Source organism: Adiantum capillus-veneris, chromosome 19 (assembly GCF_014529385.1).
Source record: "Adiantum capillus-veneris isolate H3 chromosome 19, ASM1452938v2, whole genome shotgun sequence".
Lineage (NCBI taxonomy): Eukaryota > Viridiplantae > Streptophyta > Polypodiopsida > Polypodiales > Pteridaceae > Adiantum > Adiantum capillus-veneris.
This window is the reverse complement of record NC_140949.1, coordinates 25058768-25086374: the sequence shown is the minus strand read 5'-3', so window position 1 is coordinate 25086374 and position 27607 is coordinate 25058768. Positions and strand designations below refer to the sequence as shown.

The 27607-nt window shown below is 45.1% G+C and overlaps 2 protein-coding genes across 2 annotated transcripts; one reads left to right on the top strand and one right to left on the bottom strand.

The window, feature by feature from the left end:
- Positions 1-1863: 1863 nt before the first annotated feature.
- On the top strand, positions 1864-27607 carry LOC147433714 (autophagy-related protein 18h-like). The gene is made up of 12 exons (XM_086489529.1): positions 1864-1878; positions 2475-2565; positions 2731-2934; positions 3123-3190; positions 3742-4206; positions 4355-4765; positions 4846-5082; positions 24732-25526; positions 25629-25783; positions 26056-26234; positions 26368-26913; positions 27040-27607. The coding sequence occupies exons 1-12, from the start codon at positions 1864-1866 to the stop codon at positions 27045-27047; spliced, it is 3174 nt and encodes a 1057-aa protein (XP_086345655.1). The 3' UTR covers positions 27048-27607.
- On the bottom strand, positions 22645-24734 carry LOC147433715 (uncharacterized). Its single transcript, XM_086490344.1, has one exon. It carries the CDS (start codon positions 24438-24440, stop codon positions 23400-23402), a length of 1041 nt encoding a protein of 346 aa, XP_086346470.1. The 5' UTR covers positions 24441-24734; the 3' UTR covers positions 22645-23399.

Below are 27607 nucleotides of genomic sequence, written 5' to 3'. Positions count from 1 at the left end.
TTCCTCGAATCTATAAGAATAAAAAATGTTAATTGCGTATTGGAAGAGGAATTTCAACATTTTTTGCAAGCACTATTGGGGCTAAACAAGGATGTTTGTTGTCACCAACTCTCTTTGATCTATGTGTTGATCAATTGGAACAAATGGTAGGTAAATTTGTGTAGCAAGAAGACATTGAAGAGATTACTATTTGCTATGCGGTAATCATGCTTTGTTGTATGCAAATAATATAGTGATTCTATCACACACTTTCGGGGATGCACAAAAGCTTACGGTTGTCCTAGAGAACTTTTGCTTGCGTAGTGGGCTGATTGTGAGCGAATCCAAAACAAAGGTTAAACCAACCATTAGAAGAAGCTCTGCATTGTGCACTACAATGAGACACTTGAAGTTGTTGAGAGCTTTAAGTTCATTGACATTGTGGCATGAATGTGATATGCATCATTTGCAAGTTGGGAAGAGAGCGCACTATGCATTGGAGAACATGTATAATGCGAGGGATGCCAAAAGTTGGGTTCTCAAGAAGTATTTCTTTGACACATTAGTGGCAGGAAGTTGAAGTGTGGGGTGTGAACATCTTAAAATATCCTTTGAAAGAGTTTGAGAATGTCCAAAAGCATTTTCTTACAAACTTTCTCCAAGTTAAGACACAAACACCATGTATGCTTCTACTTCTTGAGTTGGGATTTGAGGTTATGGGCATGGAAAGGGTTGCGTAGTACACGATAAAGATGCATTAATTGACTTCCTACAATTGCATGGAAAGCAAGCAAAAAATATCAAAAGACGCATAAAAGCAAGATCTTGAGTACCAGATGAATGTAAGCAGGGGTTTGGGAGATGGGATGCAGTATACTTGCTACATGATGCCCCTGCAGACGTCCAAGCGAACGAAGCTTTTCTACAACGCCAATGTACTTGGGAGAATTTCGGTGGGTTGCGCTTCATACCTTACACCACTCGCATTGCCCCCAAGTATAAAACCATGTTTTTTGCTGAAAGAGGAAACTATACTCACCCTTATATGCTTGAGACTATCCCCTTGTTAGCAATACACACTATCGCAGCCACTTGGCTTAACCCCCCCTCCCTTTGATGTCAGACAGGGGCAATGGAGAAGAGTCAAATTGTCTCTGCACATTATACTCACTACAAGTTCGAGAGTCTGGAGTACCGCACACTATTGTGTTGAGCTTTTGCTCACATCCGAGCTTGCTTCTCTCACATTTTCAACCATGACCTAGACCTACAAACTTTCCTCTCCCAACCACATTGTGGGCTCTCTTACAATTATCATCACCACAATCCTGGAGCATCAAGAATCACTTATCAGCCCCATACATAGTACATCCCATGTATCTTTGGTCCCGTAGGTCATATTTGAACTCCGAGGATGATAATAAAATCTCTCTCTCTCTCTCTCTCTCTCTCTCTCTCCACAAAGGCATGCTTGCCATCATGAGCTTCTTCCTTCTTCCTTCTTGGTGTCCTTGATTGCACTGTCATGGTTTGTGTGTCTTGTTGGCTATTGTAACTTGTATCCACTGTTGCACATTGTTGCCATGGATTTTGGCTATCTGGCTAGCCACATCATTAAATTGTTTCACATTAAAGTGTTTGTCTTCATATGAATCTTTGAGTTTGTAGCCTTTTGAATTTTCTTGAAGCAGTAGGTGCTACAATTTTTGAAAAAGAAAATCCTGGCAAATCTTGGTAGATGCAGGCGGAAAAAAGTGAGAGTGGAGGTCCCGACTACAGCGCGCGAAAGAGAGAGAGAAAGAGAGAGAGAGGAGGAGGAGGAAGGGGGGAGATGCGAAGCGACGTCAGCAAGGGCAACGACCACGCGTAGGGGAGCTGACATCTATGGACGCAGAGGAGGTATGGGGTTTTTTTAATTTGTGGGTTGCCTAAGGTAGCAACATCGAGTGGATGTTGGGTTGGCTACCTGAGCTGCATATGACGCATTCATGTACATGTTGCGTGTTCGAATCCCTCATCCACCTTTTATAGAGATGATAGAGATCTCATATCAGTCTTAGCATTGGGACATAAGGATGGGATCGAAGGAGGTATCGCATGAATTAATGAATCTACTAACATAATATGGCGGAGGTAGTAACCCTTTACAGATGTCTCTACCTGCGAGATGAAGGCTAAATGCCAAAAGTGAGAGAAGCACGCGATAAAGAGGGGGAGTGAAACTTGAAAGAGAGAGAGCTTCGGCGGCCGACCGTACTAGTATAATAAAAGTGAAGCCGTTCGTAAAGACTCTTTATTTCAATTTTCCTTGCTATACGACGTTTTCACTAGGACGTTTTCACTAGTACGTATGTACCATTCTCTGACCATGCCATAACCATAAGTAGCCTGGAGGCCCTTTATAAGTGGGGCATATGCGCACGCATGTTCTATATATTTTTGTATAGGCGTGTAAAATTTTTTTTCTTCTTTCTCTGCATCAGCGTCCTCCATAGCCGTGGCCTCCAAGCGCGCGTCGCCCTGTCCCGCGCATCCGGAGGTGCTTTTTCTCCATCGCCGAACACTTCTTCCTGGCGCTTCTGCAAAGTAACACTCGCTTCTCTCACCTTCCCTTTGGCGTTATTTGTTTGCAGAATTCCGTCCGCAAGGTCTGCATATTACGGATGACCTCTAAGACGAGGGACTGACTTATCGGGCAGTTTCTGCATACGATCAGAGAAATTAAAAGTAGAGATTTCCATTTCTGCGCAGGTTCTATTTCACAGTTCAAGAAGCCTGCAGCAGAGCGTTTTCTTCATGGGCCAAAGGATCTTTACGGGATAGAGCTCGTTTTAGAGAATTTTTTTGAACGTTGTACGTTTCTTTTCGTCTGTCTGCTTTTACACCCAGATGAGACCGACAGAAAGCAGCCGACTCCTCCAAGCAAAATAGAAAGGCTGTTCATTTACTTCCTGGGTATGCGCACATACACAACGTTGCTGAGGCCTATAGGCAACCTGCTTCAAACTACTGGACGCCTGAATTTCCTATAATGAGCAATGGGGGTTTGCCATCCCGCTCCCAAAGGGCGGGTCGCAGTAATAGTTTTCTTCCAACCTCGATTCGTGCCATCTTTCGCGGTGCTACTAGCTTGGCTTCTACAGTGCGCTCTGCTGGCACATCTGTTGCATCATCAATTTCTTCTGCAACAGATGACCACCAAAGAGAACAGGCATGTCCATATTGATCTCATTATCGAGCTTTATGTTTCTTTTTTTTTTTTGTCTAATGAGGCTCTTTTTTTTTTTTGTTTCTTTGCATATAAGCCGTGCACAATTACATTTTATGAGTTCAAATAGGCATTAACTTGTCACTGGAATTCAGTCTATGAACATAAATTGAAAGGGAGTGTGATGCAGAGCTCAGTTGCGTCACCACTTATTTTTAATGTAAATATCCTGCTTACAGAGGCACACTTAAATTTCAAACTGTATAGAGGTTGAACACCCAATTCTTTAATTTGTAAGGCAGGCACAATGACATTGACACGCTTGTTTAAACAATATCCGCATATAACTCAAGTCTCTCGTGTAACACAGACCTCATGTCTGTGTGTGAACAGTTTTTTCTTGTGAGTTCAATGTCAAAACCTTATTCAGAGTGTTGGTGTATGCTCATTCACATGTGTTGAGACAAATTATTATCATATACTTTCTTGTTGTCTAGGTTATTTTCCATGGATCTTTGCAGCGTCTCTTTTTACTCTTTTCATGCAATCTGCAGGTGCAGTGGGCCGGCTTTGACATGTTAGAGTTTGGACCAGACCGTTCTCAAAGGGTGCTATTGCTTACTTATGTGAACGGGTTTCAAGTTTGGAATGTGGAAGATGCAAATGATGTGTGGGAGCTTGTTTCTAAGCGTGATGGCCCCGTTGCACTGTTGCGGGCTCAGCCACAGCCCATTTCAGATGCATGCGATACTGCTATGGATGCTGCTCGGCCATTGTTATTGGTTGTAACTAGTGATGCAACAGTTTGCCGAAGTAATGGTATTCCTAGTAGACCTGCAAATGGTTACAATGGGGTTGTAGGGAGCCCGCCTGCTTTTGGAGAGAATCACTTTGTTCCTACCCTCGTCAAGTTCTACTCTTTCCGGAGTTATACTTATGTACATACATTAAAGTTCCGCTCCGCTATTCATTCTGTCCGTTGCAGCATACGAATAGTTGCAGTTGCTACTGCTGCACAAGTATGTTGCTTGTGCCATCGATATTGTACTGACCGTAGATGTATAGCTTTTCGTAAATGCACCTGTTATTCGTTGTCGAATGTTTGATTCTGAGGATTGCTTAAATGTTACTTTAGTATGCTCTCTTAACAGTTACTTCTTACTGCAGATCTACTGTTTTGATGCTGCAACACTTGAGAACACTTTTAGTGTCATCACATATCCCTCACCACCACCTGGACCAAATGGCTTGAGCTTAGGTTATGGGCCAATGGCTGTTGGTTCCCGATGGTTGGCCTATGCACCGAATCAACCACTTCTCTCGAACACTGGGAGGGTTTCACCTCAACATCTCAGCCCATCTCCTGGAGTGAGCCCATCTACATCGCCTGCAAATGGTAGTTTGGTTGCGTATTATGCAAAAGAATCAGGCAAGCAGTTTGCAGCCGGGATTGTCACTTTAGGTGATCTAGGCTACAAAGCATTCTCAAAGTATTGTACTGATGGCCTCGGCTCCCCTGAGCCTGGGAGTCCACTCCAAAGAAACAACTGCAATCTTCACGCAGAGCATGCAGGAACTGTGAGTTTGAGGAAAAGATTCTCTTTGCTTGCACTGCTCAGTCGACTTCGTTTTTCTTCTGACAACTGTTCTTTTTCCAGGTGCATGTGCGTGATTTTGTGAGTAGAGTTCTGGTGGCACAGTTTCGAGCTCATGATAGCCCACTCTCAGCACTTTGCTTTGATCATACTGGAACTCTTCTAGTTACTGCGTCTATTCATGGACATAACATCAATGTGTTCAGAATATTGCCAGGTCTCAATACAAATGGGATTGTTTGTGATGCAACAGCCTCTCATGCACATCTTTACAAGCTCTCTCGGGGTGTGACTAATGCTGTAAGTGGCATGGTTCATATGTTTAAAAAAATTCTTTTGTAGTATTTAGTCTCTTGAACAAGTATTCACAACCATCGAAGCCTATTTCACTTTAATTTTGAGTGGGGGGCAAGTTTCATGTGAACAACTCTGTCTTTTCTCTTTTGGCTGTCTTATGACCTTGGGTTGGAGCATCGTGCTCGCTCTCTGTTGCGTGCCCCATCTTAATGGAGACTTGGTTTCTGAGTCTCGTTTGCTTCTCCCTGTGCCTTTTAAGTACTTTGTATTGCCATTTGTTGAATTTTAGACAGGTTCTTAAAACGACTCCAGTGTCTTGGGCTGGGGCAGTTTTGGCACAATCCACCTGAAGTAAGCAGATTTTATTGTTGGGGAATTGCTACTTGTATGTCACAGATCGAGGATGCTATTCTTACAAATTGGTGGCCCAAAAGCACTTGCTCTAAAAGCTTGTGTCTAAAAGCATCTGCATCATTAAGCATGCGTAATCAGCCTAGCCAGCAAAAAACCCGGAAATCCATATGACAGTGCCATGTGGCAGCCAGCGCTATTTACGGAAATCTACCTCAGCTTTAACTTTTTAGGGTTTTAGGCCCCTTGCCCGATGCTTCACAAGTTCTTTAAGTTTGGTGGGTTAGGTTTTTAAAATCCTAACCCGCTTTTTAGGCCCCTTGGTCACAATTTGTGCAGTTCTTTTGGGTTAGAGTTTTTCACCTCTAATCCCTTGTCCTCTCGACCTTTGTCCAATTGTGCCATGTCACCAACTTGTGACATATGCTTGCTTGAAAAAAAAATAAAATTGTAATCGCCCTCGATTAAAAAGCCGAAAGACAGAAGCTTTCTTCAATATACACTTACTCTATGTACCCATGCACTAGACTCCACAAATCCCTACAAAGACATCGGTCAGTAAAGAGATTAGTCACTGATCAATCACATTTTTGTCGAGGGCCTCAGATACAAATCATGATCATTGTAACATATTTAGCAATCATATCCATACCACACTAATCTTTTTACGAATGTCTTGATCTACTAAATCTCATCGTTACTATCAGATATGTATCCTTCCTTTTCACATTTCAAGCAACCCATGCCCATCCCCACATGATAGTATGTAACAATGTTCCAAGACGTAGAAAAGAACAGACTGACCAGACTTTTAGCACTTCAATAACAACTGAGCCGAAAGAGAGAGAGAGAGAGAGAGAGAGAGAGAGAGAGAGAGAGAGAGAGAGAGAGAGAGAGAGAGAGAGAGAGAGAGAGAGAGAGAGATCCACACTATGCATACAAGGGTTGTCTCCACATTATGCATACATGTTCATAGACCCCATTGTGCGTACCGGATCCACAATTTGCTTACATAGGTTGTTTCAATTCTCTCGCTCTGTTCGAAAAAAGCCCTATCCACAAATTCGTACCAAATCCCTACTCACATGTGCACCTGCTCCGTGTACGTTCGCGCTCCTACTGCTCGCGCTTTCAGGTCCAATAGGCTACCTCGTAAGTCAGCGCTTGTGCGCGTGTGCACACACACTTTTTTTTGTAAATCTGCTTTGATTACTTTACAAGTGGGAAACCTCAAAACGAGGAAAACCCACGAAAAGAAAGGGATACAAAAATTTGAGCACTATAAGGCTCCGAAAGCTAGAACCAGTCAAAAGTAAATCCTGTAGGCATCAAGAGTGATGTCTCCAACATCATGAGCAAGATGTAGTGCTTCACCAAGAGATGATTTGAAATAGTGTAAGGGGTCAACATAGGTGCCGTGGAACATTAAGGAGTTCCGATGGTGCCAGATAGTCCACAGGGTCCAAAATCTGACCCAAGTGAAGAACACGGCAAACTGAGAATGCGATGGCCGAAGCACTCCAAAAAGCCAAAAGCGTCTATGAAAAGAGCCGGAAGGAAAACGCAATCGAAGAGCAATCGACACTTGCCGAATGAAGGCTCGGGAGTGGCGACAACGCCATAGCAAGTGTGGCACGGTCTCCTCAGCTTCAAGGCATCTGGGGCAGTGGGGAGGTGCAATATGCCGAGTATGCAACACACTGCCAACAAGTAGAGCTCCCACCAAGCATTGCACAAGAAAACCTGTTCCTTCAAAGGTAGATGACTCTGCCAAATACGAGACATTGTGTGTTGCCACCACAAGGATGACTCGGAGAGCAACCACAACCGATTACCATGATGCACAATCTATATATCAGACTGAAGGATGGCATATACATTGCCAGCTGAGATGCAGTCCAATCTAGTCGTAGCCAGATTCTAATCAGAGAAGAGAAGTGAGAGTCCACACCAAAGGAGGAATGGGTGAGTAATCAGCAAGCATCCTTATAATTCTCCGCCAAAGAGAAGAATAGTGAGGACCCAACCAAAAGCGGGACACTGCATCAGCGAACGAAATAACATAACCCGAGCCATCCAACACCTGATGCACTTGACAGATTCCTTTTTGGGCAAAAAAATATGCTTGGTGAGGAGATCGCTGAACCAAAGTGAAAGCGAAGGCCCTGCTCCACTGCAGACTCTCCAAACGAAGAGAATTACTTGCAGCTGATGGTCGACCATTCCAAGCCAAATGCGAAGTGACAACTTTCCAATCAACAATGAGAGAAGAAGTAAAGGGACATCCAGGAATGTGTCCTTCAAGCTTCACAAAAACAACATCCCAATAAGTCGGTTGCCAATGACCAAAAGCTGGGGTGACAATGTGCGTACACAAATGTGTGACCATGAGAGTCCAGGGTTGCTGTTGCTCCACCAAGACAGGCAACATCATAGCTTTCTGGGCCAAAAGATGACGTTGCAAGTCCAAAATATTTAACCCTCCAAGCCGCTTGGGAGAACATAGCTTGTCCATAGAGAGAAGCTGAAGACCCTTCTTGGTAGATGAGGTCCGCCAAAAATGCTCTAAAATATTGGACATGAGGGACTGCAAGCGCAACCAAGGCCAGGATAACAAAGGCAAGTAAAACTGCACATAAGCCACAAGCATGCATTGGACAATCCTGAGACGTACATGAAGTGGCCACGTGGACACTTTCCAATAATTTGACTTGGAATGTAGACGTTGGAGCACCCAATCTAGTTTTTGCATAGCCGATAGATTCCAACCCAACGGATAATCCAAATGACGAATCAAAACATGTGGAGGAACAATCTCCCCAGGCCATAATATCCGATGCCAGTCACACTCCTTCAGAGGCAATAGCTTGGATTTACTAAAGTTAACTTTGAGACCCGCCGCCAATCCAAACAAGTCAAGTGAAACCGGCCCGTAGGGTGGTAGGCGTTGGCTTTCACCCGAAATTCTTTACTTTATACACACACACAGAGCACTTTGCAAAGAGAACCTGCGACGGGAGTTAACACTTGAATACACACACGGCTCGGCAGCTAGAATGCTCCGAGCAGATGCCGACAACTTGTAGGCCCCAAAATTGGCGCCCCTTTCGGTATTTCTTTATCCTTTAGGAGGGTAAATTACAAGGTAAGGTCCTGGGAATCCTTCACGTGTATCCACCTACATACCATTTGATTTGGCCAAATTTCGGCAGCATAACAGCCCCAAAACTTGCGCGAAACCAATTCCCCTGCTGGAACTCGCTTGCACTGTCGTATACCCTCTGATTCCTGTCCAAAAACAGTAAATTCAGCACGCTGTATTTACTGGTTTTTGCCCTGTTTTCAGCCCCAAACAGTCCCCTAACTGTCCTCTGCCAGTGGGGCACGATTCCCAATGGTCCTGGCGTCCGTATGGCTGAAAAACAGTAAATATACAGCGCATACACAGCGCTGATTTTGCACCTGTATGGTGAGGTTATGACCCTCACCAGTGCCTGCTTTGGAGCAGCAGCTAGCTACCCCTGTTCCTGCTCAAGGAGGCTCTTGCCTCAGCACAAAAGCATGAACCCACACAACTGTACATCAATCAAATGAGGAGCCCTCTTGTGGGGCATCACATAACTGCACGTAGGGGAGAGAGAGAGCAGTGTGTAGTGTGCATGGCATCACTCCTAGCACCACACTGTATATGAGAGGGAAAGGAAGCACTCCATAGCTCTTAACCTGTGACAGGTTGCAAATGAGGCCTCTCCCAGCATAAAAATCAGCGCCCATTTTTCTGCAAGAGGAAAGTTCACGAAAATGTGACACTTGGCGTATTTTCAAGCATTTTCCCGTTTCGGGTTTGCCGCTTAAAAATATCCTGACCGGTTGCCCAGTTGACTTCGCGGCAGAGTTATAAAATGTTCCCCTAGTCATACCGGAGGTAATGACGCGAACACATTTCACGGCCCAAAATAGCAGTTCCCTAAATTTTAGGAGATGCTTCCGTTGGGCTACCACTGGTCTTCTGACCATCTATCCTCATTGGGACCGCATCCAAAAGTGCAATGTGGCCCAAATGTCGGATACTTTTTGTTGGTAGTCCCACCTTGACTTTACGCCTTAATTGAGTTCACTTCCTAGTATCCACCAACTTGCTAAATGCGACGGGGGAACCTATATGATCTTGCTCTGAGCCTAGACATCCTCTTACCATACGAATTCCAGTGCCGACCACTTCCCGTCTGCGGGTGAATCTACCGTTCACATTGGCCATACAATGTCCGACCGTTTGCTACTTCAAAAGGAGGGTCTCAAAACAAATAAAATAAACCCCATTGGAAAGAAACCAACAACCAAGGTTAGCAGTTGCCACATCTCTGTGACATGGTTAATAACTGCCACGTCCTCGTAGGCTACTACCCGTCCATCTTGCATTAGCATTGCTCCGATGCTACTGCCACATGCGTCACACTGGATCACAAATGACTTCCTGAGATCTGGCAAAACAATAACTACATCTGAAGTCAACTTTTCCTTTAAGAGACTAAAAGCTGAAATCTCTTTTTGGGTCCATCTGAAAGTGACCTCTTTCTTTTGCAATGCGTGAAGAGGCGATGCTATCTCTGCAAAATTTCTGATAAACCTTCTATAGTAGGAACACAATCCCAAGAAGCTTCTGACATCGTGCACAGTCTTCAAGTCTGGCCATGTCTTGATAGCTTCGACCTTTGCGGGATCCATTCTAACACCATCCTTTGAGACTATGTGGCCCAGAAAGTGGATGTCTTCGAGGAAGAATTCACTTTTCTTAGGATTGACAAGTAACCTGTGACTGCGCAGCTCTTCGAACACAATGGTCAAGTGACGCCTATGCTCCTCTTCATTCTTTGAATACACAATCATGTCATCGAAGAATGTTCCAACAAACTGTTGATGCGAGCGGAAAATCCGGTCCATCATTCTGTTGAACGTGGCAGGAGCATTTGTTAGCCCAAACGGCATCACTAGAAACTCATAAAGACCAAATGTCGTTCTAAACGCAGTCTTGTGCACATCCTCTGGGCTTATACGAATTTGATGGTACCCACTCTTAAGGTCTATCCTGCTGAAAATTGCAGCACCCTCTAAACGATCGAGAATATCATCAATGCGAGGAATAGGAAACCTATTCTTGATGGTATTCTTATTCAACGCACGGTAATCAATACACATGCGCCATGAGCCATCCTTCTTCTGCACTAGGAGCACTGGGGAGCAAAAGGGTGAAGAACTAGGCTGAATCAGCCCCTTCTCTAATAACTCCTCAACTTGGCCCATAATCTCTTTCTGCTGCGCCGCACTAACCCTGTAGGGAGGTCTATTTGGTGGGCTACACCCTGGCACCAAATCTATCCGATGGTCCTCAGGTCTCTCTGGCGGCAATTGCGACGGTAATGAATCAGAAAAACAGTCACTAAACTTTTGCAAAAATGCTGACCTTTCTTTATCTAACACAGATAAATTTGATTGATCACTATCTGAGACATTACGTGCAAAAATCAAGTACACAAAAAGATGATTCTTTATTACAGAAGTGATAGCAGAAGTAGATACAATAGGGACTGACTCTCCTTTAAGCTTTACATCCAAGATGTGAGTTTTGCCCCTATGCTGTACAATGATCTTTTTGTTGTAGGCATCCAAGACTCCATGCACTCGGAACATCCACGGGATCCCCAACAAGGCGTCACAACCTTCTAGCGGCATGATGTAAAACTCTTCAGTGTCCACATACGACTGAATATGCAGACGCAGTTTTCCAATGATGGGAGTAACACACTTTGAGTGGCCAGGACATGCCAACCCTACCTCTGCGGTGTACCCCATCTCTTCAGCTCTGATGCCCAGCTTCATAGCTAACTCTGGTGAGATAAAGTTGGCTTTGGCACCTGGATCAAAGAAGATGAGTGCCGTCTGATCCCTAACTTTACCCCATGCCCTGCATAACTCACTGGCATCTGTGCTGGGCCTGTCACCCACCATGTCTGGCACTAAACCTGCCGTGGGTTTTGGCTTCTTGCCTTTTTGATCTTCTTTATCCTCTGAGTCAGTTGGCCTTTTCCTTTGTGGACAATTGATAGAAATATGACCAGGCTGCTCGCATATAAAGCATTTGTTCTCAGCCATTAGGACCTTCTTTTCCTCGAGCGACTTGCGCACAAAAGGCTTCCTTTTCTGTTTCTTTGCCTGCGCTCCAGAAGTCCCAGCTGAATCCTTGTCCTTGGTTGCCTGTTCTGACCCCTGTGACGCATCAGGAGCCGTTTTCACAAAGGGCTTCTTCGCTGAATTTTTCTTTTGCTGCCCTCCTTTCTCGTTGCTCAGAAACCCACTGTCCTCTCCTTTCAACAAGGTAAGACCAGTATTAGCAACTTCCATGAGCTGGGTGAGGGTAGCCACTCTGTTCTTGGTACAGTAGTCTCGAAGCCCTTTAGGCAGCCCACAACAGTACTTCTCTATCTGCTCTGTCAATGGCACAAATCTGTAGGAGGTCACTGAGAGTAATGCTTTACAAAACCTCCTATTGTACTCCAGCAAGCTCTTGCACGAAGCTGCCGTAAGCTGGTGCTAATCTGTCAGGACATCGGCTTCAAATTCATTTGATAGCCAAGCAGATGCAAACATTTGCTTGAAGTAAACCCAAGTGGCGGGTGCTTGTCCTTGCATTAACAATGTCGTCCACCATGTAAGCGCATTGTCCTTTAAGAAAGTGGCAGCTTTCCTAACCTTCGAGGCCTCTGTAAAATTCCCTCCCGCATAAGCTGTATCAAGCTGCTGGAGGAAAGTGAGTGCCTTTGTCTTATCCTCGAAACCACTGAAGGTACTGAACTTTACCGCTGCACCACCTTCTTTGTAAGCCTTCGGCTTCTCTAGTGCCCCCAAGTTGTCATACGGGATGGTCTGCAACATGGGCACTGTACTAGGCATGATCGGCACGCCTTGGACATTCACATTTTGCGTCAGAGGTGCAATATCTGGCTGCTGTCCAGAAAAACCAGCCATGCCAAAATGACCCTGTGGCACCCCAAACTGGCCCTGGTTGCCGTGGTAACCTTGCTGCATGCCGATAGTACCATACATGGGGTTTGGCATGATGCCTTGCATACCCCCGAACACTGTTCCTGGCATGTACGGCTGACTTCCAGACGCATAACCAGCCATACTTTGGAACACTGATCCACCCCCGAAATACCCAGGATGTACCGTGGGTGGTGGAAAAACTGAGTGCATAGCCTGGTATCCAGCTCCCTGTCCATTCAAGACAGCATGCTGGCTCTGAAAGGTGGCGGGCTGAACTGGCATAACCTGTGGAATAGGCGTTCTAGCCACCTGTTCAAGCACGGGAGGAACCTGCTTTGGAGCCCCCGACTCTGCAACATGCGAGTGTTCCCTTTCCTCCTGCGCCTCATGAAGTACCTGGGCTTGAGCTTCAACAAGCTCCGTACGTGGCGTAGGTTGCCTATTTTGCTGTTGCACTGGTGGCGCTTGCAAGAATTCCATAAACCTCGGATTCTGCACCAGCTCCGAAAAGACATTCACCGCGGCAACTAACCGAGTCTTAAACGCATCATCCTCAAGTTGCCCTGTCATAAAGCCCTGTACTACTGGAGGGACATTCACGTTGACAGGAGGTACAGACTGACGTGGCCGTGAGCTCTCGCCAATCTCAAAAACCATAGGAATCTCCTGCCTGTCCTTTGAAGAGGAACCCTCTTCGATAATTCCCTTCCCCTTGTCGGCCATAGTGTAATCCCCGTGTTCTTGCACTGTGTGTCTTTACCCTGAACAATCCAGGCTCACTCTTTGAGGAAAAAGTGATTAATATCCCGGCAATGGAACCATGGAACCGGCCCGTAGGGCGGTAGGCGTTGGCTTTCACCCGAAATTCTTTACTTTATACACACACACACAGAGCACTTTGCAAAGAGAACCTGCGACAGGAGTTAACACTTGAATACACACATGGCTCGGCAGCTAGAATGCTCCGAGCAGACGCCGACAACTTGTAGGCCCCAAAATTGGCGCCCCTTTCGGTATTTCTTTATCCTTTAGGAGGGTAAATTACAAGGTAAGGTCTTGGGAATCCTTCACGTGTATCCACCTAGATACCATTTGATTTGGCCAAATTTCGGCAGCATAACAGCCCCAAAACTTGCGCGAAACCAATTCCCCTGCTGGAACTCGCTTGCACTGTCGTATACCCTCTGATTCCTGTCCAAAAACAGTAAATTCAGCACGCTGTATTTACTGGGTTTTGCCCTGTTTTCAACCCCAAACAGTCCCCTAACTGTCCTTTGCCAGTGGGGCACGATTCCCAATGGTCCTGGCGTCCGTATGGCTGAAAAACAGTAAATATACAGCGCATACACAGCGCTGATTTTGCACCTGTATGGTGAGGTTATGACCCTCACCAGTGCCTGCTTTGGAGCAGCAGCTAGCTACCCCTGTTCCTGCTCAAGGAGGCTCTTGCCTCAGCACAAAAGCATGAACCCACACAACTGTACATCAATCAAATGAGGAGCCCTCTTGTGGGGCATCACATAACTGCACGTAGGGGAGAGAGAGAGCAGTGTGTAGTGTGCAGGGCATCACTCCTAGCACCACACTGTACATGAGAGGGAAAGGAAGCACTCCATAGCTCTTAACCTGTGACAGGTTGCAAATGAGGCCTCTCCCAGCATAAAAATCAGCGCCCATTTTTCTGCAAGAGGAAAGTTCACGAAAATGTGACACTTGGCGTATTTTCAAGCATTTTCCCGTTTCGGGTTTGCCGCTTAAAAATATCCTGACCGGTTGCCCAGTTGACTTCGCGGCAGAGTTATAAAATGTTCCCCTAGTCATACCGGAGGTAATGACGCGAACACATTTCACGGCCCAAAATAGCAGTTCCCTAAATTTTAGGAGATGCTTCCGTTGGGCTGCCACTGGTCTTCTGACCATCTATCCTCATTGGGACCGCATCCAAAAGTGCAATGTGGCCCAAATGTCGGATACTTTTTGTTGGTAGTCCCACCTTGACTTTACGCCTTAATTGAGTTCACTTCCTAGTATCCACCAACTTGCTAAGTGCGACGGGGGAACCTATATTATCTTGCTCTGAGCCTAGACATCCTCTTACCATACGAATTCCAGTGCCGACCACTTTCCGTCTGCGGGTGAATCTACCGTTCACATTGGCCATACAATGTCCGACCGTTTGCTACTTCAAAAAGAGGGTCTCAAAACAAATAAAATAAACCCCATTGGAAAGAAACCAACAACCAAGGTTAGCAGTTGCCACATCTCTGTGACATGGTTAATAACTGCCACGTCCTCGTGACATCAAGAGTATGCATAATTTGTTGTACATCCTCATAGTGGTTATGAGGCATAAACAAAGAGTCATCCGCATAAGCCTGACCAGCAAATTGCCGTCCCGAAGGTAAAGACAGGCCATGTAGCCTGCCACTGGAAGTCAAGGAATCCAAATACATAAACAAGGGGTGAGTGGCAATCGCATAGAGCATAGCACTCAAAGGGCAGCCCTGTCTCACCGACCATCCCAAAGGCCAAGATTCTGTAAGAGATCCATCCAGCAAGCCCGCAGAAGTGCTATGTGCATACAAGAACAGCACGACACGGGATATCCTAGGCCCAAATCCCAAGTGTTGCATGGTGCCCGCAATATAATCCCAAAGCACAGTATCAAAGGCCTTTTCAATGTCAACTTGCATGACCAATACATCCTGTCGAGTGTATTTTGCATATTCCATACCAATGATGACATTCGCGAGGTTATCAGTAATTCGACGTCGTGGAATGAAGCCGTATTGAGATTGATGCAAGCCTTCATGCAAAAAGCAGTTGAGTCGGTTAGCTAGCATTTTGGCCATTAATTTATATACCACAGGCATAAGTGTAATAGGCCGCCAATGAGAGAATTCTTCGCACAATGCATGCTTAGGTATCAGCTTGAGCAAACCTTCTTTCCAAGAGGAGGGCAATTCCTGCTGTTCCCAAGGTGTATTCATCATGAACAACAGAGGCATCTTCAAATAATCCCAGAAGGACAAGAAAAATTCCACAGAGAGGCCATCCCAACCAGGAGCCCTCCATCGACCCAAATCAAGCAAGCTGGCATGCAATTCCGGCTCAGTGAAAACAGCCTCCAAGTCTTGAGCCTGCCGCATCGAGAGGATGGGAGTAACATGGGATAGAAACATGCAACGCGCTTGACAAGCAGCGCTCGTGGGAGAAGAAGGGGCCTCAAAAATCTTGCCATAATGAGAATGTAAGGCGAGTGCTAGCTCTTGTAAAGTAGAGGTCCATTCCCCTGACGGTAATTTAACTCTTCGTATAGCTTGAGACCGCCTGGAGTGATGCAAATGCCGGAAAAATTGTTTAGAAGAACAGCCTTTATCTGCAAAAGCTTGTTGTCGAGCTCGAGTTTGCCATTTGGCCAATTTCCTCTCATCATTGTGCCGTAACACAGCGCGAGCAGAAAACAACTCAGTCGCTTGAGTGTCAGTAAGAGAAGAATGATTCGCCAAGTGTATTAGTCTGCTACAAGCATCCTTCGCCTGAGTAACCTGTTCCTTGAATTGTGACAAATAATCCTTGCCATAATCCTGGATAACACATTGAACACGCATAACAAAGCGGAACCAGGCTATGTCCATATCAACATACATCTGGGAGATCAAAGGCGGGACGATATCCACAATCATAGCCCGAAAAGGCTCATGCTTGAGATAAGCATTATTGACATGCAATAGCCTCTTCTTGGGCAGGCGATTATTGGCATCAAAAGTGTAACCGGCCTGTTCAATCCAAAAAGGGCGGTAGACTTTACTTCAAACCTTGATTTAGCTTTCACCCATTATTAGTCGTCTATTCTACCTGTGCTATAATGACACAAGAGAGGGGAATGGGATACAGATGCTAGAATGCATCTGTATGCGAGTCAGACACCAGATTGGCCCCTAAATAGGTGCCCCTTTCGGTATTTCTTTATTCTTTAAAAGAGGGAATAAGAGCTGTGGTTCCCTACAAGCTGCCCGGCACAATCTGGGCTGAATTTCTTCTGTTCTAGCTCGATTTTGGCAGCATAACTTTACTAGGACCGCAGTATCCCCACGCATTAGATGACTTTCCCGACGCATACGGACACTTTGCAAAACCTGGCGAGAATCTGCAGCACGCTGAATTCTCTGTTTTCTGCCCTGAAAATGCGCCAGATCACCTGTACAACGGTCCCCTTGCGTCCCCGAACCTCCTGGGGGTATTAGGGTCCGTTTAAGGCCAAAACCCTAAACCTGCAAAAATACACAGCAGGCTGTAATTCCCTGTTTTGGGCTCCGTTGTGCGTGCCGATCGCATCTGTATCAAGTCCTCGAGCTCCCGCACTTGTAGGGCTACTTGCCCTTTGAATCGGACAAGATTTCGGGCGTGAAACCTCTCCGAATTCACCTGTACCTACGGGGGATTAGCCGCTAGCTAATCCAGTACCTGTGCAAGAGGCTCTTGCCTCGGCAATCGCGCATGAACCCACACAACTATACATTGGTCAATCTGATGAGCCCACTAGAGGGGCATAACCATAAAGAATAGGGGAGAGAGAGAGCAGTGAGAGGTGTGCAATTCATGACATCCTGCACCTCACTGTACATAGAGGGTAAGCCAACACTCCATTGAAGCTCTCCCACCTGTGACAGCACTCAAAAACGAGCTCACAGCTGAAAATCACGTTTTTGCCTTCTCTTTAAGTAGTAAACTGGTCTCAGAGTGCCAAGTGTCACTCATTTGTGCATTTTCCCGCTTTAGACCCTTGGGTCTAAAAATATCTCACCTGCAGCCTTTGTTGACTTGGCCAGAGAGTAACAAAATGATCCCCATGTCAAACTGCACGTAATGACGCGAAGACATTTTGCCGTCCAAAAATAGCAGTCCCTAAAATTTAGGAGTTTGTGCCATTACATTCTTCTAGGTCATCTGACCCTCTTCGTACACTGCAGCGACACCCAGAACTGAAATGTAGCCTATGTAGCAAAGGATTCCGCTTTGGTTGGCCAATGTCCCCACTTTGGCTAACCATAGTCCTTGTCCAACCTTAGTGCTCTTTAGCCCTCAGGCCTGGACTCTCTCTGAACAGTTCCACACTGGCTATGCAATGCAGGGCAGTTAGATTTCCAGAGGGGTGTTTCCAAAAGGTAAAACAAACGAAATTCCCCAAAGAAAGAGAAAATAAACAAAAATGGAATTGCCACTGGCTGGTGACATACCCCCCTCTTGAAATCTCAAACGTCCTCGTTTGCACCTGTCGTACATGGTCACAGTCAACCCTGATGTATTCAACACCTCGTCGACACATGTACGACACATACATGCTCATTGTCAACCCTGGTGTATTCAACACCTCGTCGACACATGTATTGCCTGCGTGTGAACCCTGTCCCAATGACATAGTGGAAGCGTCACACTCTGCCATTGCTTTGAGTCCATAACTTTCCAATGACAAAATGGAAGGGTCACATTTTGTCACTGTCTTTTAGTACACGTTGGATCCAGTAACCTTTCGAGCATACCCAAACCGACAATTTAAGAATGCAGTTACACATGTACTCTTCAATAGAAATAATTGTTGTACCCTTGACAAACTGACAAGAAATACTCACTTCTATAGCACTAAACAAACTTTTGGACATTCCATAAGAGCAATTGCCAAACTGACAATCTGTACAGCTCTAACATTCATGTAACATGCACTTCATTTGAGCTCACTGTAAGTAACATGTACATCATTTCTTTCAGAAGCCATTGTCACACTGACAATCCATGTAGCTCTGAATCTCAAGGGGTCAAGGTAGGTTGCAAACCAAGTTTTAAGTTCCAATACTTTTAGTGACTCTGCAAGTTCACTTTTTTCCATCCACTTGACATCCAGAGGTGAATAGCTTTTGAACTTGACCAAGTAGCACCTTGCAACCTTGCCTTTTCTTTTCTTTCTTTATGTGCCAAAATCTGTTCCGGGACCAAGATCTCGTCAAGTTCCTCGACTTCCGGCTGATCTTCAACTGGCATATCTTCTGGCACATCACCCACATAGGGTCTGAGAAGACTCACGTGAAATGCATTGTGAATCTTCCAACTCTCGGGCAATTTCAGCCTTTATGCAATATCACTGATTTGCATACTGAGCATCGAAAACAATCTTTCTCTGCTCTCCATCTTGATGTTTGGAGATTAACGTGTGATCTACCTTTATGCTGTCACTTTTATTGGGCTGAGAATTCTCTTTTTGACCCAATTTTGGCAGCATAACTATAGTAGAAACCTTCACAACCAAAAATCCACATATCCAAGTGATTATCCACGCATAATAGAGCACTTTTGCAAACCTGTCCTGGAAATTCAGCACGCTGAATTCTCTGTTTTTAGCTCCTAAAATGCTCCAGATCACTTGTATTACTGTCCTCTAGCTTCCCCGAAGCTCTTGGGACAAAAAAGCGTCAAATAGGGTCAAAACCCTAAATCTGCAGAAAAATACAGCAAGCTGTATTTCTTCTTTCGGGCTCTGTTTTGCGTGCCAATCGTACCAATTCATAGCCTTTGATCTTCTGCATGAGTAGGACTACTTGCCCTTTGATTTACACGAGATTTCTCGCAAGAAATCTTGTTAAATCATCCTGTACCTGTTTTGAATTAGCCTTTAGCTAATTCGGTACCTGTATGAAATCATTCCAAGTGGAAGGAGTCTGTCCTTGTAACAACAGTGTATTCCACCATTGACTTGCATTTTTTTTTTTAAAGAAAAGTGACAGCTTTCCTGACTTTAAATGCTCCTTCCAACAAATGCTTTGTCAAACTGTTCGAGGAAAGAGTCCTCTCATCAAAGCCATTGAATGTGTCAATGCACTCACCGATCATCTTCTTTGTATGGCTTTAGCTTATCCATTGACTCCAAATTGTCAAAAGAGACAGTTTGCATAATGGGTACACATGTGGGAGCCATCTGTACTCCCTGGCCAGTAACATGTTGATGTCCAGGTGTCATATTCACTGATGGGATTGAAAAACCAGCCATACCCAAGTTGCGTTGTGACACCCCAAACTGACCTTGTGTGGCCTGAAATCCTGGGTGCAAACTAATGTTTGCATACATGGGGTTGGGCACCATGCCTTGCATACCCCTAAACACTGTTCCTGGCATGCCAAAGCTGCCTTGAACTTGACGCGCTATTGATGAAGATTATATGAACTCCATAAATCTTGGATTCTCCATCAATTGTTTGAACATGGTCACAGCAGTAACAACGTGCAAAGCTTTCTTTGTTTGGCTTGAACTCTCGCCAATTTCATGTGCAGTTGGAATAGGCTGTCTATCCTCTGAAGAGGAACCCTCTTCCTTGTTGCCATCCATCCTGTATCCAAAGAAAGACTCGTAGCCTTTCTCACCTGTATCCAAAGAAAGACTCTCGTAGCCTTTCTCACCTTTAAATCCAAAGAAAGACTCGTAGCCTTTCTCACCTGTATCCAAAGAAAGACTCTCGTAGCCTTTCTCACCTGTAAATCCACTCGATCTACTTTCAAACTCTCTGTGTTTTCAAGGTCATCCCAAACTCTCTGTGTGTGTTTAACCCAAACTGACCAAGGCTCACTTTTTGAGAAAAAGTGATTTAATCCCGTCGATGGAACCATGTAACCGGCCTGTTCAATCCAAAAAGGGCGGTAGACTTTACTTCAAACCTTGATTTAGCTTTCACCCATTATTAGTCGTCTATTCTACGTGTGCTATAATGACACAAGAGAGGGGAATGGGATACAGATGCTAGAATGCATCTGTATGCGAGTCAGACACCAGATTGGCCCCTAAATAGGCGCCCCTTTCTGTATTTCTCGCCAGGTTTTGTAAAGTGTCCGAATGCGTCGGGAAAGTCATCCAATGTGTGGGGATACTGACTGTGAAGGGTCCTAGTACAGTTACGCTGTCGAAATCGGGCCAGAACAATTGAAATTCAGCCAAGATTGTGCGGGGCAGCTTGTAGGGAACCACAGCTTTCTTTCCCTCTGTTAAAGAATAAAGAAATACCGAAAGGGGCGCCTAATTTAGGGGCCAGTTTGGTGTCGGTCTACTCATACAGGTGCAATCTAGCAGCCTGTATCCCTCTCCTCTTTGTTGTGTCTTGAAAGTACAGGTAGAATAGACGACTAATTATGGGTGAAAGCTAAATCAAGGTTTGAAGTAAAGTCTACCGCCCTTTTTGGATTGAACAGGCTGGTTTCAGAAACACTTGTTGGTGCTGCGCATAATCACCACACCCTGCTGCACGTAACCACCTGCACTCACTGCACATAACCACTTGAGAGAGAGAGAGAGAGAGAGAGAGAGAGAGAGAGAGAGAGATGAGATAAGATGAAACGATGTATTAACGTCTCTTAAAAGGCCAAAATGACTTATGAGACCAAACTGTTACAAACTGGTGAATCTGATACCATGTCTGGGTACAAAAAAAGAGATTGTAAAATGATTTTAGGAGTGCTACTAGTTGGAATTGTGTGGGGTATGTGTGATCACTGATACAATGGGTGCCCAATACAAAAGGGGGTGATATAATGGGTCATGAGTCTATCCTCATCTGTACTCTGGATGTCGAGAAAGTATGGCTTGAATCCTCTGCTGTGAAGCTCCTCTCCTTAGTCGCGGGCGTCTCGATCTCATTGGCTCTAATGTTCCATCAATGAGAGTACCGCGGGTGTGAGTATGAGCTGAGCTTTGTAGTGGTGGCTGTTGCTCTATCTGTCTAGTGTGAAGTGTGACAAAATCGGTAATCTGTCTCTGGGATTGTCTCTCTTCAGACCTCCTCAATAAACCGTGTGTGAGCGACCCTATCTCATAGTACAATGTGCACTGACATATTTAATGCATCTCCGTCTTTGGCTCTGTATGGCATAGGCGGCATATCCTGTTGGCTGCTGGTATCCCTCTGAATCTACCTGGTGGGAAGATGTTCGTATCTGACCAATGGCACACTGTAATCCATGAGATAGATGTGTATCCATATAGCTGGGTCGAATCACAAACCCATCCCTCGTGAGTTGGAGAAGATGCTCTTTATAGAAAGCCATCTTCTTACCCAGCTCTATCCATGTCCTCCTAGTGTCCAATTGGGTAAGATCCTGGAGAATGAGTAGTAATCTCCGCTTGTGTAAGAGACAGCAATGGTGCATCGAGGGAGTATTGGGAGGTGGGTAACTTGTCCATGCTGAATCCTTGTATCTGGAACCTTGGTGACATCTGTGCATACCAGCATGATATGTTCCCCTGTAAAGCTAACTGTCAATCTGGCATATTTATCGCTGCTAGTATCCCATAAGCTGTGCCTAAAGGAGACTGATCTGGTAAGCGTCTCTATCTCCATGGGGGGGCCTCCTAACTCTGCTCTAATGATCTCAAGTGGCACGAAGGCCTTGGCTCTAATCAATCGAGAGATCATAGATACCAAGGGCCTCTCTATACCTCTCCACCCATCCTGACCTACAGAGGGTCCTCAAACTTGAACCCATAGACCATAGCTGAAGCTTCTAAGGTATCAAAGACCTAGAGTTTTGTTTGGGGTTCTTGGAATTGAACCTGCGAACACATCCTCTCCAATCCTCCCAAGGCCGCATACGCTCGGGTCAATCTAGTCTCTGCTGCTCTCTTCAAAGAGAACCTTGGTCAATGAAGACTACCCCAAGATAAGTGTACGCATCTGTGTACTCCACAATCTCCTAACCATAAGTGAATGTAGGTGCTGATCTTCTGATCCAGTGCGGCCCGGTGTTAAACACCATAACCTTGGTTTTACCAAGGTTTACAGACAATCCACTATCCTCTGCAAAGCTATGTAATGCATCCAACTGTGGTTGCATACCCTCCGGTTAGTCAGATATCAACACAATATCATCAACATATAGCAACAATGGAATCCATTTCCTTGCCAGTTGGGCACCTCTGTCACCCTCTTTGTCAATATAATCAGACACCTTGGGTCAATCAATATCAAATAGAATAGGGGACAATAGAAAACCTTGTTTCACTCTAATAGTGGAGCGCACTAACCCTCTGGAGTGCGTACATGTCCCACCACTGATTTGTATATAGCCATGATCCCCAAATCAACTCATTGGGCACTCCCATCTCCTGTAGTGAGGTGGCCATTGGATTGTGGTCAGTTGTGTGTGTGTGTGTGTGTGTGAGAGAGAGAGAGAGAGAGAGAGAGAGAGAGAGAGAGAGAGAGAGAGAGAGAGTTTTAACGTCGTAGGAAACTATCCCAAGAGACCTTAAATATCTAGCCGACGAGGAGTTGAACTCAAGACCTGTTATTCAAGAGGGAAATGGCATAACCAATCTACCACACCATTTTCCTCTTATTATAAGCATATACACACCCACACACACACCCCCGAGAAGAGAGAGTTTCAATGTCATAGGAAACTATCCCAAGAGACCTTAAAGATCTAGCCGACGAGGAGTTGAACTCAAGACTTGTTATTTAAGAGGGAAATGGCATAACCAATTTACAACACTTGGGTGATAGAAAGGTTATACCGTTTTCCTCTTATTATAAGTGGGAAGAGAGAGTTTTAACGTCATAGGAAACTATCCCAAGAGGCCTTAAAGATCTAGCCGACTAGGAGTTGAACTCAAGACCTCTTATTCAAGAGGGAAATGGCATAACCAATCTACCACACTTGGGTGATAGAAAGGTTATACCATTTTCCTCTTATTATAAGCATATACACACACCCGAGAGAATGAAATGAAATGATATATTAATGTCTTCAAAAGGCCAAAATGACCTATGAGACCAAGCTGTTACAACATAGCGAATTTGATACCATGTCCGGAATAAAAAAGAACTGAAACAAAAATACAACTACAATGAGAGAAAGGGGGGGGGGAAGATAGATATGGTAGAGATCCATCCTCATCCGCACTCTGGCCGTCGAGAAAGTATGGCTCGAATCCTCTGTTGTAGTCTCTGTCTATACTGTGTAGCTCCTCTCCTCAATCGCGATCGTCTAGATCTCCCTAGCTCCAATGCTCGGTCTATGAGAATGCCAGTAGTGGTAGAGCTTTGCAATGGTGGCTGCTCCTCTGGGTGTTCAATATCTAGTGTAAAGAAATTTGTAATCTGTCTCTGGGACTGTCTCTCTCCAGCTCTCCTCAGTAAAGTGTCTCTATGCCTGCGTAACTCAAGTAGATACAGTCCAAGAAATCTCTGATCCCTATAACTCATGACCCTAGATAGAGGCCCAAAACCCTCTCTGAATAGACAATGGAAACGGCCTCGTATCTCATAGTACACTATGCAATGGCATATGTAATGTAACTCTGTCTCTGGCTCTAGATGACATAAGCGGCATATCCTGCTATCTGTTGGTATCCCTCTGAATCTGCCAGTCTCAATCTCGAGTTGATGTGAGGATGTGTGTATCTGGTCAATGACACAACGCAAACCATGAGAAAGATGTATGTCCATATAGCTAGGTCGAATCACAAACCCATCCCCTGTGAGGTGGAGAAGATGCTCTCTATAGAAAGCCATCTTCGTGCCCAACTCTTGTACCAGCTCTATCCATGTCCTCCTCGTGTCCAGCTGGATCAGATCCTGACGAATGAGTCTAGTAATCTTCACCCGTGTCAGAGACATCAAGGGTGCCTGTAGAGAGTACTGAAAAGGAGGCATCCTGTCCATGGTGAAGCCATGTGTCTGAAACCATGATGTCATTTGTGCATACCAGCATGATGTATCCCCCTGTAGAGCTAACTGTCTGGAGGACTCTAGGGCCAACCTGGCATATCTATCTCTGGTAGTATCCCATAGGCTGTGTACAAAGGAGACTGATCTGGTAAGCGCCTCAATCTCTATAGGGGGGGCAACTAACTCCGCTCGAATGATGTCATGCGGTCCGGAGGCCTTGGCTCTAATCAGCCAAGAGATCATAGATACCAAGGGCCTCTCCATACGTCTCCGGCCTTCCTGGCCTACAGAAGGTCCTCAAACCTGCACCCCATATAGCATAGTAGAGGCAACCAAAGTATCAAAGAGCCATAACTTTGTCCTAGGTTCTTGGAACTGAACCTGCGAACACATCCTCTCCGATCCTCCCAAAGCCGCATAAGCTCTAGTTGGTCTAGTCTCTGTTGCTCTTCTCAAAGAAAATCTCGGCCCAGTAAAGACTACCCCTAGGCGAGAGAGAGAGAGAGAGAGAGAGAGAGAGAGAGAGAGAGAGAGTCGTTTCTAAAATGTGACCAGATTATACAAGATATTGCATTCAGTGAGGACGGCCATTGGATTGTGGTCAGTTCATCAAGGGGAACAAATCATCTGTTTTGCATATCTCCGTTTGGTGGTATGGCAGGGCCACTGGCCCATAGCGCGGCCATGGCCCTTGGACCAGTTACACCAATGCGGGTGCTTCCTTGGTGGTGCAGCTTGGGTCCAGTAAAGTCTGCACAGCAGGCTTCATCACCCCCACCTCCAACTGTCAGCTCTTCTGTTGTGAGCAGAATAAAGAACGGAAATGCTGGTTGGCGGGGTACTGTAAGTGGTGCTGCTGCAGCTGCAAGTGGGAGGTCTTCAAGCTCGATGGGAGCGGTTGCTGTACTTTTTCATGATGGACGAGGTCACAAGCATGATGCGGAGGCAAATCAAACCAGCTTAAAGGAGCAGTTGTGGGTTCTCTCTCCTTCCGGACATCTTATTCGGTATGCCATCCATTTGTCGGCAGTGACGGAAGGATTTTCAGATGGTGTTACTCCAGCTGAGGGTCCCAAAGATTCTGTTGATTTAAGGGTAGTGGTTGAACCACTGGAGAAGTGGGACATTTCTCGAAAGCCAAATCAATATGAGCGAGAGGAGAAATTAACTGATCCAAACCCTCGTGGTTTTATGCATGATACTTCTGGAAGTTCTGGTGGTGCAAGCATGCCATTGTGCTGTGAGAATGGAAAAGACGAGCCGATTCCTGATGAAATGCACCGCTTGTTTCTGTCCAAAGCAGAAGTACAAATGCATCATTTCAGGCCACCTTTATGGGCAAAGTCTCAGGTATGAAGCAGATATTTGGTGTGCATTGTGCTATCTAATTGCTTTTGCTCATTGTGTGTGTGTCTTCAATTGATCTGTGGGTTCACTATGGAACAATACTAGATATCATTTCATGTCTTTGGTGGATTGGGACATGATAATGTTGGTGGAGAGGTTGAAATCGAGAAAGTTCCTACTCGTATGGTGGAAGTAAGGAAGAGAGATCTTGTGCCTGTATATGACAGGCTCAAAACGTATCAATTTGGTGATGATACCAGGTTTGCTTTTCATCACTCTGTGACAAATTGTAACTGGCATAAAATAGAATTGTCTGAACATGAATGTTTCATTGTATGTCTGCATGTATGTGCCCAGCAATGGTCCTGACTTCAACTTTTTATGCATGTTGTTATGTTTTTATCTCTTTCAAACAAGATAGATTCACGTTTTTTGCTGTAGTGATGTAATTAGTGTTGTGTAGCTTCTCTGCAAGCTTTTCTATGCACTGTAGAATTAGTTTCAGCCCATCTCAGTTGTTGACGGATTTCAGAGAGAGGAATGATTCTTGGGGAGGTACATCAAGCTCTCACTATGGCATCAATTACGGATTCATCCGAGCCGATGCTGGGGGAATACCCATTCAGCGCAGCAGCAGTGGTAGCAGCTGTGGTTCAGAGGGAAGCTTATGCAGTGGCCCTTTACAGAATGGTGTTCATCATGCATATCAAGGTTTGTGTTGCACCACTTTGCCTTGCATTATTGGGCATAAAAACTCCATTTCTACATTTGAATTTTAGATTTGCTGCTGAATTTGGTGCTGTGTTAACAAGTGTGGATTTGTGTGTATGGGCACTTATTTCAGAATCGTTTCCGTATCATCAACCAATTTTTGAATCCAAACAAAGACCTGAACAGAGCAAATTGCAGGAGACTAGTTTTTCTGGCATAGGCGCAGTGGTCGACAAAATTAGTGCGACTTCAGTGTCCACTGTTGGATCTCCATTATATGTATTCCCGTGTTCTGTTTCTCATGATGGGGCTTCGAACTTACATGTAAGAGAGAGTGCCAGCAAGGAAGAGGGCCACATGGTGAAGTTGAACAGTTGCAGCAGTGATACTGGTAGTATTTCTAATGGCTATTTGGGTGGTTACAACCGGATGAGTTCTGTAGCTCCAAGGCCTGACAGCGTACAAGCAGAGGAAGGGGCTTGCCATCCATCAGTGACTTCTAATGCTGGTCAGGCTTCTCCTAGGGCATCTCAAAATGTTGAAGGGAAGTTTGATTTGCAGAACTTTGATGCTGCGACGGAAGATGTGGTGAGCACTGATGGAAATAGTAAAAGTGAGGACTTTGGGGGGGAGCAAGCAGAGGATGGCTGGGAAGGAGCTTTGTTTCCATTTGCGGAAGGTATGTGATGTTTTATTTATTGCATTCTTGGCTATTGGTGAAAGAGAAGTTCTACCTGGTTTTTTGATCATGTGTTCTTCTCTTCAGATAGTAAATAGCTGATGCGTGGTTGTGTTGCCTTTTCAGATTGCTGAAACGCGTGATTGCATGTTGCTTATCAATAATACACCCATGCAAGTATCATATTTATTGTGTTCCGGTTTGTACACTTGAGCCTCTGTTATTCGTGACAATGGCTCATTGTTTCTCCCATGTAAATAACGCCCCTGCACGTACATGAGAAAGTAGCTTGACACATTTGTTCCTGGGAGAAAGAAATACCCTGTCAAGAATAGAAGACACCTGTTTTAAAAGATCTGAAACCAAAGCTTATTCTTTACAAGCTGCAACCATGGATTTGTGGAGGGGTTTATACCACTGAATTGTAGAGAGAATACGCACCCACCTTGTTCATACGAAAATTCAATCATGACTTGTTCTTTCGATTCCCAGTTGTGGTGCGACGACGAGGCGCTCTTGGAAGATGACAAAGCCCATTGGTGGCTCATCCAATCACTGTAAATATTCTTGTGAATACCTTTAGCTAGTTCAGGCCTCTGCCTTGGCTTGATTAAATTGTAATAGATTGGATCCAAAGGGTTCTTAACAATTATTTGTAAACTTTATAGTTTTTATACCTGTAAGCATTTCATCA